Source organism: Phaseolus vulgaris, chromosome 7 (assembly GCF_000499845.2).
Source record: "Phaseolus vulgaris cultivar G19833 chromosome 7, P. vulgaris v2.0, whole genome shotgun sequence".
Taxonomy (NCBI): Eukaryota; Viridiplantae; Streptophyta; class Magnoliopsida; order Fabales; family Fabaceae; genus Phaseolus; species Phaseolus vulgaris.
In genome coordinates this window covers 10,652,331-10,665,153 of record NC_023753.2, presented here as the reverse complement: position 1 = coordinate 10,665,153, position 12,823 = coordinate 10,652,331, and the positions used below count along the sequence as shown (strand labels likewise).

The window sequence follows — 12,823 nt, the reverse complement described above, 5'->3', positions numbered from 1 at the left end:
CTACAAAAAAATGTGTAAAAAGTGGCGGTTTTAATATGGCGGTTATTAATAACCGCCACAAATTTCAGTATAATACGTCATTTCATTAACCGCCACAATTATCTTTCAAATTATGTCATTTTTAACTGTCATAATTTTCCTTCAGAATTGAAATTGCTTTATTCCTTTATTCCTATATTCACATTTTTTATTTAAAAATCCTTCAGTTTTTCAATTGAAAATAATATTTTTTTGAAAACTTAAGAAAATAATTTTTTTTTTGAATTTCAGGAAACCAGAGTGAACCTAACTCCTAACTCTTCACTCTTGTCTCTCTCTGCCTCACGAACCCTAACTCTTCACTCTCGTCTCTCTCTGCCTCACGAACCCTAACTCTTCACTCTCGCCTCTCTCTGCCTCACGAACTCTAGCGCTCTCTGCCTACTCACGAACCCTACCGCTCTCGGCCCCCACACGAACCCTAGCGCTTTCTACACGGAACCGATTTGAAGGTAATTAAATGCTCGCACGTTCTCTTATCAATGTCGACCATCAACTTCATTCATGTTTTGGATGTGCTTGCTTCGTAGATTTTTTTTTGAATGTTTCGTGCTTTGTTTGATGTTTTGAATGTTTCGTTCTATTTGTGTATCCGCATCTTTTTACTAGGTAGCTAAAGAGCAATTGAAGCAAGTTATCACAGAGGCGGTAGGGGAGAAAGAGTTTCCTGACTCGAGTTCTGATTTTCGAGCAATTGAAGCAAGTTATCACAGAGGCAGGTGAGAGAATTCTAAAACTCATTTTGAGTTCTAAGAAAATGCAATATCTCTTTCAAATGCAAAATCAGAGCAACCTAAAATTCCAAGGTATAATTTTGTGCTTGTATTCTTTGCTGGTAACTGGTGTTGTATGATGCACCTTCGACAGTGTGTGAATTGGATAAAAGAATCGTCATGACTAATATCTGCTGGTATCTCTAATTTTGTTAAAGCTTTTTTAAATTGTTCCTGCAACTTTTCAGTTAGGGTTTAAGTTTGATATTGTTTTTAGAGACTTTATTGTATATGTGAAATTCAGAATATAATAGTTCTTATAGGAATTGAGAAGAGACATGACTTTTTAACTTAGATAAAAAGGATATACAATTTATAACTGGTAAATTGATATATAATGGAAAGAATAAATAGATGATTAACGTTTTTTAATTTATCTTTATATTGGTACAAACTAAGATTTGAAACATGCATCATCATTAATGAAGAAGCCAGCAATAGAATTTAGTAAAGGAGTTTGATGTATGCCACTTCATCAACATTTGTAACTTGAAACAAACGAAATTCTGATTATATATATTGGCATGATAAACGATGGAGTCTTTTTGACAGTTCAAATCTGTGTAAAAGGCCAAAGTTGTTTAATATAATATTCCCACACTAAACTGCACTTATTTAATCCAATATGGATATTTATCTCATACACAAGTCCTTTTTTATTGTTATATAAAAAATAGAAAACTTAACATTGTCTTTAGACATACCTATATAAAAAAAACATTATTTAGAACCATGATTAGTCATATTGACAGGGTAATGCAGTGCATTCCTATTCCTTATACTTATGGTAGTTTGTCATTGTTAACTCTAGTTTTTTATATGCTGCTTTGTCCTTTACATAGGTTTTATGCATTCAAGGCTTCCTTACGTGTCCCAAGCACGCTGAGCGCATCATTCTTCTTGTTGAGATGTTGCAGGTAACATGAATGTCAGCTCCTCCTGTGGTTTCTATGGTCATATAATTTATAGTCTGCCTGTGTTTTGTCTGGTTGTGATTGTACTTCCAGTTTCCCCAAACAAGACAATAGGTTGCCTAGAGTATGCTTCCTCAAACAACCTTGCAAACTGTACTGACTGAAAATATCTAATTATATGATGGAAACATGGGATCTTATTAGAAAGAATAAGGGTTCTCCCTCAAATATAGTGCCCAATTTGTAGACCTTTGACAGTTTGAGCTCCAATGGCCAAAGGCTCCAATGAACTTTAAGAGTAGCTTGTAAATAAGCCTCCTTTGGTTGGTGCATAAATTGGCTTACTAAACTCAACTTTATGTTTGGATCAATTGGAGTACTAACTGGCTTGCAGGTTATCTTCCATATTTCTTTAAGTCAATAATAAATATTTAGGTCTTCCTTATCTCAATTTTTGTGGCAAGGCATTGACTTAGGATTTATTGCTTCTTTTTGCATCCCCAATTACTATAATATCATTAACATACATCAGTAATATTGTTTCTCCCCTTGAAACTGAAATGTTTGAAAATCCTTCAGTTTTTCACTTGAAAAATGATTTTTTTTTTAAAACTTAAGAAAATAATTTTTAAAGAAGTCAAGTCAAGGGATTTTATTAAGTCCTTAATCATGACTAAAAGATTATATAAAAGTGTGTTTATATTTTAATTTTTTTAGTTTTCTATTTAATTCTCATTTCTCAAAAATTTAAAATCATTGTTTTAATGTGCTGAGATTATTTTTAAGAATTCAGTTTTCACAACTCTTTTTAGAATTCAGTTTTCACTATGATGCCCATAACTTGTCCCTCTTGATGCTTTGGTGATGGTGACTATGCTCTCCTGATTGAGTGACTATTCTGATTTGTTATATTCTGTGGGAATATAGCAACGTGGGAAGCTTATGAAGGTACTACTAGGATTATAATATTTTAAGCACCAAAAAAATAGCTAAGTTTTGTTTACAGAATAACTTTTTTTGAGTCAGTACAGTGTTCTGAAATTGATAGAGCGATACACAAAGCAATAAACAATCCTCACAATTTTAAGATGCAATTTTGAACTTCTAAATTTTAGGACAACTACATATCCTCTGTTATTGTTGTCGGATTGGTTTTCAATGACTTGGAAGGTTGTGACATACATACCCTGGAAAATGAATTTTGACATGTTATGCTATGATGTCTGATTATAAACTGTTTATAAACAAAGGCTAATGAGTAATGACATCCCTATTGAGTTACATTTATTTGCATAAATAATCTTCTCTGTATACCTTATAGTTTCAGTTCCAATGTGTAATAGTTTTATATGGGCCAAACTGTATAGATCCTTTCTATGGTCCAATACAATATTCTGGTCCCTCACTTCAACATTTTATGTTCTGTTTGCAGTTGCAACTACATTCATTATGATGTGACTTCATCATTCCCCCACCTTGGGCATTCAGGCATAGTTGAAGCTGCACGAGAGCTTTTTATGCAGATTGAAGGAAATCCTGAAAGGCTTGGTAAGAAATACTTTAGGTTTTTTAAACTTTTTTCTTTTTATTAAGAAGAAATGGTACAGATCTGTACCATTTGATTAAGAAGGCAGTTTCAATTAGGAAGCATCTGGAGAGGAACAGAAAGACTAGCTCCTACCTATTTGGAAGTAGTAAATGCCTTCAAACCCCTCACCTATTTGTTGCACTGATCACCATTTTGATTAATGATTGCTTTGATTTGAATTGATCTGCTAGTACATGCTTGCAGCAATTGATTATTAAAACACTGTTTGAAGATTATTATAGTATTATTATAGTCAAAACTTGTGTTTGAAACATCAATACTGACCTAAAGTTGAGAAAAATATCATAAAACCAGCAGAGATTTGAACAACTCTGCGACTTCCAACACGGGTTAGACCAAGGAGTTCCACATTTTCCCTAGAATAACCAACCATTAAAGCTCATCAAGCTATCATAGAAAGATATAATCATATAAGGTCGTATGCAGGGATCAACTAGTATTAGTGATTCCTAAAGGGCAACTTACACAGATACAGTGGAACCTGTTCCAGTTCCATAGAGACCATCAAGCAAGATACCAATCCCCTTTAATAAACAAAAATAAGCTCTTAGAGACATTTATAACTATTACTACTGTAATTAACTAGGGATTTGTTTGACCATGTGGTGGCATGAAACAATCTTGTAAGGTAAAGATGATTTAGGTTTCGAAGCTTCATTAAGTTCGTAAAGTTGTGCTTTATGACTGCAAGATCATGATGATGCAGAGTAACCGTATGAGTTGGAAAAAGAAGCAGAGTAACAGTGCTTATGGTAGTTTGTCATTTCTTCCAGATTCTATGGATTATAATGTACATTTGAATATTTATTGATTTATTTAAGTTGGATGTCACTTGTTTGGAATATTCTTACCCTACTCTTTTAATACAAGCTATCAATATAGTGTGTAAGGTGATTATTGTATTTTATGCACTAATCTGAATCATTTTGTGAATCAGGACTTCTTTGGATTAATTAGGAGTCATAATAAGGACAAGAATTGCTCTTGTGGCAGCATCCATAAGAAGTACATTAAATTAATTAGAATGGAAGAATGATTTTGGTGTTTATAGGGAGAGACCATGCAAGCTGCCAATGCCAAGAAGCCATGCATAACTACAAGTAAAGCAACAAAACCAAAGTCAAGCCCACTCAAGGATCCTCAAAATGTTGCTGCCAAGGTTTGCTTAATTACTTCAAACCTAAGTTAAATTATGTATGTCGCATATATGTTCCATGTTTTGATTGCAAATTAAGAAAACTTAAATATAAGCTCAATGCTGATAGAATGTTTGTACGAGTGTATCACAGAACAGAAGAGAGAGAATAAGTGAGCGGCTTAAGACACTCCAAGAACTGGTCCCTAACGGCTCCAAGGTAGATTTTTCAAACTAGTTTGAAATGCTGCATTCTTTTGCATTTCCTTTGGAACAATATCTAGGATTATGATTTAATTCCATTGATGGATTATTATTGTTATGATGAATGACAGTTAATGAACATAAAATTTCTCTATTACTATTATAATACTAACAATAATTAATATTTATTTTTAATTTTAATTCCAATTCTTTGCTATATTTTAAAGTATTTTTGAAAGATTATTTTTTAAAGTGACTAATTTATCCTTTAAATTTTTTTTTATTTGTTTCAATTTATTCCTTATAACAAATTAGTTTGCAGGTCCACTGGCCTTTGAAAACGAGGAATACAATGGGAGCTTACCTAATTTGAAATTGAAACGACAAAGGTTGAGTATGCATACATGTCTAGACCCTTACCTGTTACCTGAATTAGATATATTAATATATAACACTGATTTCATTTGCTATGTAGTTATTCGATCTACAACTTTCTTTGTTGCAAGCTTCACTTTCCTCCTATTTTAAATAATTAATTTGTCACATGTTATTTTTTCTTTCTCTCTTTTCTAAAATAATTCATTTATTTTTTAAAATTTGAAAATTAACTCTAAACATATTTTAATTAATTTCAGGCACCGGATGATGGAAGTCGTACTTCATCACTGAACCAGAATATTATTGGATCAAGTGGAGGCAACAAGACAAATTAGAATTAGGACTATGACATTAGTTGTAATATATTCAAATAAAATTTACATTTTGACAATTTAATTTAATTGTTTTTTGGATTAGTTTGACATTATAAACTTTGTTATCTTAATGAATGAATAAAATCATTTCTTATTATTATATTTATCAATTTTAATTATATTATGAGGTGTAATTTTATTATAAAATTAATTTATCTTATAATTTAATTATATTATGAAATTTAATTGCGTACTGAAATTTAATTATAATATAAAATTAAATAATATTATGAAATCAAATTATAAAACGAAATTAAATTAATTATTATAAATATTAAAATTTAAATTAAATTCATATTATATCGTATTAAGTGGCGGTTAAAACTGCCACTATTTACGTTAGAATTGGTGTACCCAGTTTTAAAATTACGACATTTATAACTGACGTCAATTACACGCTTAAAACCGCCACTTTATACAATGCATAATATGGCGTCTGCTACAACGGTTCTTAATTGACCGCCACATTAAACTTTGTGGCAGCAAGAATTCTGGCGGTATGCGGTACCGCCACAGACGTATAATGCGGCGGTTAAAAACGCCAGTTTTTACGAAAATAACCGCCGCATTATACACGTTTTTTTGTAGTGAGGATTTTAAATAATCGTTCCTTGTGGGTTCGATATCTGTCCTTAAGGATAAATTATTATTTTTGACTCGGTACACTTGCCATAAAAAAGAGTCATCATATTAATAGACTTAGAGTGGTAACTCCTTTTTTGAAGACCCTAAGATTATAGGGAATCACATTCATATTTTTTACAAATCTCTTTATTCAAACTCTAATTCTTTTTTTGGTCCTACGAATAATATGGAGAATTTTATTGGCAAATACATCCCTTATATGGTCTCTATGGAGGAGAACATTATGCTTATCAAATTTCCAGATGAAGATGAGATTAGGTTTGCGGTTTTTAATTGAATTCAAACAATGCTTCTGGTTTTGATGGCTTTGGTGGTGTTTTGTACCACTCGTGTTGGGACATAATTGGTAAGGATGTTTGCAAAGTTGTTCAAGAATTCTTTATGCATAATTGGATTCTTCATGGTATGAGTGGTTTCTCTTATTCCAAAAGTACAGAGAGTTGATGTTATCAAAGACTTTAGACCTATAGTTGTTGCTAATTTCAAATTCAAAATTATCTAGGCTATCTAGGGTTTCTTCTAAAACCATTTCTCCAAACCAGTGTGGGTTTGTGCAGACAAACAAATTCGTGATTGCATTAGTATTGCTTTTGAAGCTATAAATTTGTTATATAAAAAGTCTAGAGGGGGAATATGACTTATAAAATTGATATACACAAGGCTTTTAATACTTTGATGAGAGAAGTAAATCAATATTGCACAACACAAAATACACAATATTATATTATTTCATATAAAGTGAGAGAGTCATTTTCATAAATAAAGATATTACAAACATACATAATATACATAATAGAGATATCAACTTTCTATAACTTTAAATATTCATAAACGTGTTACACACTATAATTACTATATCTACATATAAAAGGAATTCCAATATTTTTTTTCTATTTTATCTTTATATTAATATTTAACTTTATTATTGTATTATACACATTGCGTCATTTCCTATATCCTATTTTTTTCTAAAACATATTAAAATAGTTATCAGAAACACTTTTGAATGTAAAACAATTTTTTTTTTTAATTTAATTTTTGAAATATATCTCTATTTTTTAATTTGAATTTTTGAGATTTTATCACCATTTTTTCTCTTTTTTGTTCTTTCTCACTTTATCTCTCTTCTTCTTCAAATCTCTTACCCAATAACATGACTTTCATGCTCTATCTGTATCTCTCATACATACAAATATACATAAATCTATATTTAATTTAAATAAATATAAATATACACACAATAATAATAAAAATAAAAAATGTGGATATACAAGCGTGGAAACACTGTATTTCTACTAATATATGATAAATTGAATATACTTTAGCAACTTAGACATTTTACAAAAATAAAGTTGGATCATTATAGGATAACATTTCATTTAATACTATTAAAAGAAATTCAAATAAATAATTACATAAAAAATAAAGAAAAAGAACATAAAAGAGCTAATACACCTTATGACATCATTTTGTAAAAAAAATAAAATAATATATCTATTCACTTATTTAATTTGTTTTCCTAAAACATAAAACGTATAAGTAATTGTCGAAATAATATATTATTCATTTCCTAGTCACGTGTATGTAAAAGCTATTCTTATCATTTCTCATTGAAAAATCACATTCAATTTAATTATCTCTCCTTATCAATAAAATTATAATTATAAAATAAAATAAGTAAAATAAAAATACAACTCTCTTTGTATAATCGTGAGAAGAAAAGGATAATAATAATATTTTTTTCTTATCAACAAGAAAAATAAATAAATAAAAACCATTTCAGGAGTGATCTAATTAATCCTTACAAAATTGAACATAAACTTATAACATCCTCTTCCAAAAGTTTATTACAAATATCTTACTTGAACAACTAAAAAATAAACCTAAAGACACTTCATAAACAACTTAACATGTCATCTCAACCTTCTAAAAACAAAAGACCTAAAGTTTCAAAGTTTCTTGATCAAATACATACAAACTAGAAGAACAAGACACCAATCAGAATAAAAAAATATATATGCAAAGACAAATTTAAAGAGTAACCCAAAAGCATACCTTTAATTGAACGAAAGAAAAATTTTTTGGAAGATCAATCACTCCACCATTAAAAAAAAATGTTTATTCTTATGTCTCCAAATCTCACCAACAATTGCAATCCAGATACTTCCCCAAACAACATTAACATAAACAGGTATATTAACAAGTTTGAAATGCTGAAAGTGTGAAAAAGGATCAAGATGATCTACCAACGCCAACACCAATCAAACATAACAATGATTTCCAAACAAGTCAGACAATTAAAGCAAGAAAAATTCCTTTATAAATACCAAGAGACTTCTAAATAATTTTAAACTTTTTAAAATGAAATAAAAAGCAAATATTTATTTACCTGTGTTTAGTGACAAGCCTCTTGGGAGACAGTGTGCTTGAAATTCGGATCTAGCAAGGTTGTATGGTTTTATCAATCATATTTAAGCAACAGAAACATCTTGTTGCTTAGCAAATCATCATAAGAATAAAATAAACATAAATGAAATGCACGTGTTTTGTCAACTTAAAGTATTCATCATTATCTTCTTATCAGATATTTTTGCTCCATTTTAATTTCTGATTTTGTGGCATGAGTGTTACAATCGTACTACACTTTTCTTGCATTTGCTGTTTTATGAAACATATCTCATCAAACTTTATACTCATTAAATGTAAGGTTAAATTCTTTATATATTTTTTCAAAAGTTGTTATTAGCGATTGAAACAAAAATTTGCAGAATTATAAACTGCGATTGAATAAAATATATTTAAGAATTTTATTATAAACTGCAAATAACTAATTAACAATTCAGTGAATTTATAAAAGCTCTTTAATTGATCATGTAATCAAAAGATTATTTAATTTTTTTTATAATTAATAAGATGAAGTTATTGTTCAAACTATTTTGGTTGCTGAATTTTATGGAGTTATATATGTTTTGGAGGAAGCTCAAAAGTTCGGTCTTACTAATGTCTGGCTGGAATGTGACTCTGCCTTGCTTTGTGCTGTATTTACTGCTAAGATAAATGTTCATTGGATGCTTCGTAATCGATGAAATACTTATCTTAATTACTGTGAAAAAATCAAGTTTAGGGGTTATTCATATATTTCGTGAAGGGAATGCGTATGTTGATAAGTTGGCTAATTTAGGATTTATTCATAGAAAATCCTTTCATTGATATAATAGGCTTTCATCTAGTCTGTTACTAGAATTCTTTATTAATAGGTATAGTCTACCTATGTATCGTTTTTGTTAATATATGAGTTTTGGTATAGTCTTCCCATATTTTTGTTTTTTTGTTTTGTTTTTAATAATATTTTTTTCATGTGATGACAAATGATTGTTGTTATTTGAGGTCTCAACATAATTGAGATGTCAAGTAGCATAATGATGCCTAACATAAAAAAATTTTATATAAAAAAATAAGATGAAGTTATCATTAAATAACTTAGTTTTAAACTCGTTTTATTTCTTATTAATATTTAAAACAGTTGTTTATCAATTTAAATTTTCTACAATTTTGAACCTAATTTAAATTAAAAAGAATATAAACTATAAATTATACTTTGCTTTTTCACTAATATATGTGTGAAGTCAAAGGAGTTAGGTCTCTTAAATATCTGACATGTATTGGTTTCTTTGTAAAGATTCATGTACATAAAAACGAAACATTGGTTAGAGGTTATTTTGACATCTCGAAAGATTAATCTCTGTATCATCTACCAAAAGAAAAGAAAGGACATTCTAAAAAAAACTGTTTCTTTAAATTAATATTTAATTTTCCCAACACCGAATACGCTAATTAAAGTATTTTTATAAAAATAACTTGTAAATAATCTCATAATTTAACCTTATTCCAATATTTTCAATACACGTTACTCGTTTCGTTCAGATATAAATATTTTATGTATAAGACTAAATATTTATAAATATTTCAACAATAATTCAATAACGGTTAATACGGTATGTTTAACAATTTTTTTTATTAAAATAAACTTTAATAATATATTAAGAATTAAATTTAAATTTATTTTATTTTTATAAAATTAGTTTATAAAAAAAAATTATTCCATTTATATAGTGTAATTTAATTTAATTTTTAATGGATGTAAAAAAGTAAAATTGATTGATAAAATAGCAAGCTGTTTATTAACAATTTTTATTTTTTTTTACCAGTAGCTGTCTTTTATTAGCAATGTTTTTTCTGTGTTCTTTTTACTTTATCCACTAGCTGTTTTTGATTGGCAATGTTCTGGATTTGTGTGTATTCCACTTTTCCTTCATTCTTCACTCCTGCTTGCACTTTTTGTTGGCTATGTTTGTACATCAGGACTTCAATGAACAAATTAACTTTGACTGGCTTTCCCTTTCGGTCAACTTTCATTCCACGTAACCCTTCCACACTTTTCATTCACTTTACAGATGTCATTGATGAAATGGGAAATAATCATTATCTTATTTCTAAAGTGCATGGTAACAACTTCACACTTTATAAACACTTAAATAGTCGCGTTACTAAAAACTAAGAACACATTTGTTAAAAATCAATTAAAGTTCTATATGATATATATAAATCATATATTTACGAATTCATGACAGTTAACTTAACACATACACATAACAATATAATATGTCACATAACTGCGTTAATCAAGTGACATATCATCCTCTCACAAATATTAGCAAGGGACTAAATATTTACATTGATCTCACTATATTAGGAAGGGACTACGTGGTTAGCGTGTAAATATTGAATGGGTATATACATAGATCATATTTCACACAAAACTAGATAACTATATATGGTTTTTTTACCAACATGGAACCTTTTTTTTTACCAAAAGTTGAACTGCTTTTAAAAAATTTACAGACTTGACACATTTTTGACCACATCAACATAAACTCATGTTAAATTGGTACGATTTTTGTCACGTCAACTTGAAATCATACTAAGTTGACACGACTTTGTATACGTCATAATTTATTTATTTTAAAAGTTGTTTTTAAATAGATACATATATTAATAATTATTTAATTACGGTTGAAATTAATTATAATTAAATAGTAAGTTATGTAATATTTAAAATTAATTTGATAAATAATTTTTTAAGGATGATCAACTTATCAAATTTATTTAAAAACTAACACCCTTAAAAAATTATTTATCAAATTAATTTTAAATATTACATAAATTATTACTCGATTTTAATTTTATTTAAATAATTAATAATATACATTTATTTAAAAATAAGAAAATTTTAAATATAAAATGAAAAAATTTATGACATGGACAAAGTCATGCCAACTTCACACGATTTCTATCACGTCAATCTAAAGTCGTCAAAATAATTTCCACGACATTAAGTTGACGTGACAGAAATTGTGTCAACTTGACATGAATTCAGGTTGATGTAGTCAAAATCATGTCAAATTAGCATGACTTGTCCAAATATATATTCTTTTTAATAGCAGTCTCACAATAAAAAGTGAAAAAAAAAAATCCCATGATGGTAAAAAAAATCACTATATATAGATCATGATAATTTGAAAAAAAAATTCTACGCCTTATGACTCTTATTATTATTATTTTAATAATTTTTTACAACATTTAATTACAAACATACCCTTTAATATATATTTTTATTATTAAATTAGTGAGGTCAAGAATTATATATATGAATTTTGTAGGTATTAAATGAAGTATATATACATAAACGTTCATTCGCAATCTTGCCAGCAAATAAGCATTGTGACACAGCGTCTAAGGATGTAGAACCTGGCTCTATGCTCTCTGGCCAGCCTAGTGCATCTTCTTCCGAAGGATTTGAAGGGTAAGCAAATGTTTTTGGTTTTGCTGAAGCTGTTCTTCTCTTCCTGCTTCATCACTCTTCCTAGCTTCTGATGATGTTCTTGCTGCTGCTTCTCTGCTTCATCTACCTTCTGCTACTAGTTCAGTTATAGCCACTAGTAACTGCTACGTAAAAGACTAATATATAAAATAGTTACATATATATATTTGTGTATGTATATGGCTGATAAATGATTTGTGAAAGGGGATTGAACAAGAAGCTGTGAGAGACTATAGAGATGGAGTTTTTCCAAGGTGAATGATGTGAAGGTTTCTATGCAGTCTTATACAATTCAGCATTTATATATATAGTAGAACTAAATATCACATAGCAGGAAACTACTAACACTTTACAAGTGTTGATTTTTGTGAAATATCTTGCACAGTTATATGAATCTTACCCTGTTTGCTTGAATTGACACACGACATTATTTCAGTAGCTATAATTGAAATCACTTTCTTTATAGATCTTTAGCTACAATTATTGGCAGGTTAAACTTTTTCACTTTGCTTTCTTCTTTTTTTTTTTTTGATCAGCACTTTGCTTTCTTCTTTCTTCTTATTATATATTTCCAATATATTTTGTAAAGGCAACATGTTTGCATTGTCTTCTGCAGTATTTTCGGTTGAAATAATCAAATTAATAACTGAATAATTACATATTAGTATTTTGATTTCATAATAATTAAAAATATGCATTATTATTTTAACCCTTCAATGCCATACTAATTAATTATATTTTATTTATATTTAATAAAATTAATAATAAACAATAAACGGTACATGTATTATTGTTATTGGTTATAATATTAGTTCCATAACATTGTCCTTTTTTTTCATCTATGTGTAAAACAAGACCATGTTTATTTTCA

General features: G+C 28.6%; 1 protein-coding gene across 15 annotated transcripts; it reads left to right on the top strand.

Moving 5' to 3' along the window:
* Nucleotides 1–317: 317 nt before the first annotated feature.
* Nucleotides 318–5,528, top strand: LOC137829820 (putative transcription factor bHLH086). 15 transcript variants are annotated; one of them, XM_068636768.1, is made up of 9 exons: nt 318–491; nt 649–758; nt 1,655–1,729; nt 3,159–3,274; nt 3,375–3,420; nt 4,273–4,494; nt 4,625–4,690; nt 4,990–5,063; nt 5,310–5,528. In XM_068636768.1, exons 6-9 carry the CDS (start codon nt 4,396–4,398, stop codon nt 5,341–5,343), a joined length of 273 nt encoding a protein of 90 aa, XP_068492869.1. In that variant the 5' UTR covers nt 318–491; nt 649–758; nt 1,655–1,729; nt 3,159–3,274; nt 3,375–3,420; nt 4,273–4,395; the 3' UTR covers nt 5,344–5,528. The 15 variants fall into 15 exon arrangements, 11 of the variants coding, with proteins under 11 accessions (XP_068492869.1, XP_068492867.1, XP_068492865.1 ...); XM_068636766.1 differs by having other exon boundaries at nt 3,371–3,420; XM_068636764.1 differs by having other exon boundaries at nt 3,361–3,420.
* Nucleotides 5,529–12,823: the final 7,295 nt, after the last annotated feature.

Coding starts and splice junctions, on each gene's coding strand:
- LOC137829820 (XM_068636770.1), top strand. CDS start 4,396: ATGCAAGCTGCCAATGCCAAGAAGCCATGCATAACTACAAGTAAAGCA. Junction 4,495..4,624: donor CTCAAAATGTTGCTGCCAAG/GTTTGCTTAATT, acceptor AGTGTATCACAG/AACAGAAGAGAGAGAATAAG. Junction 4,691..4,989: donor TGGTCCCTAACGGCTCCAAG/GTAGATTTTTCA, acceptor ATAACAAATTAG/TTTGCAGGTCCACTGGCCTT.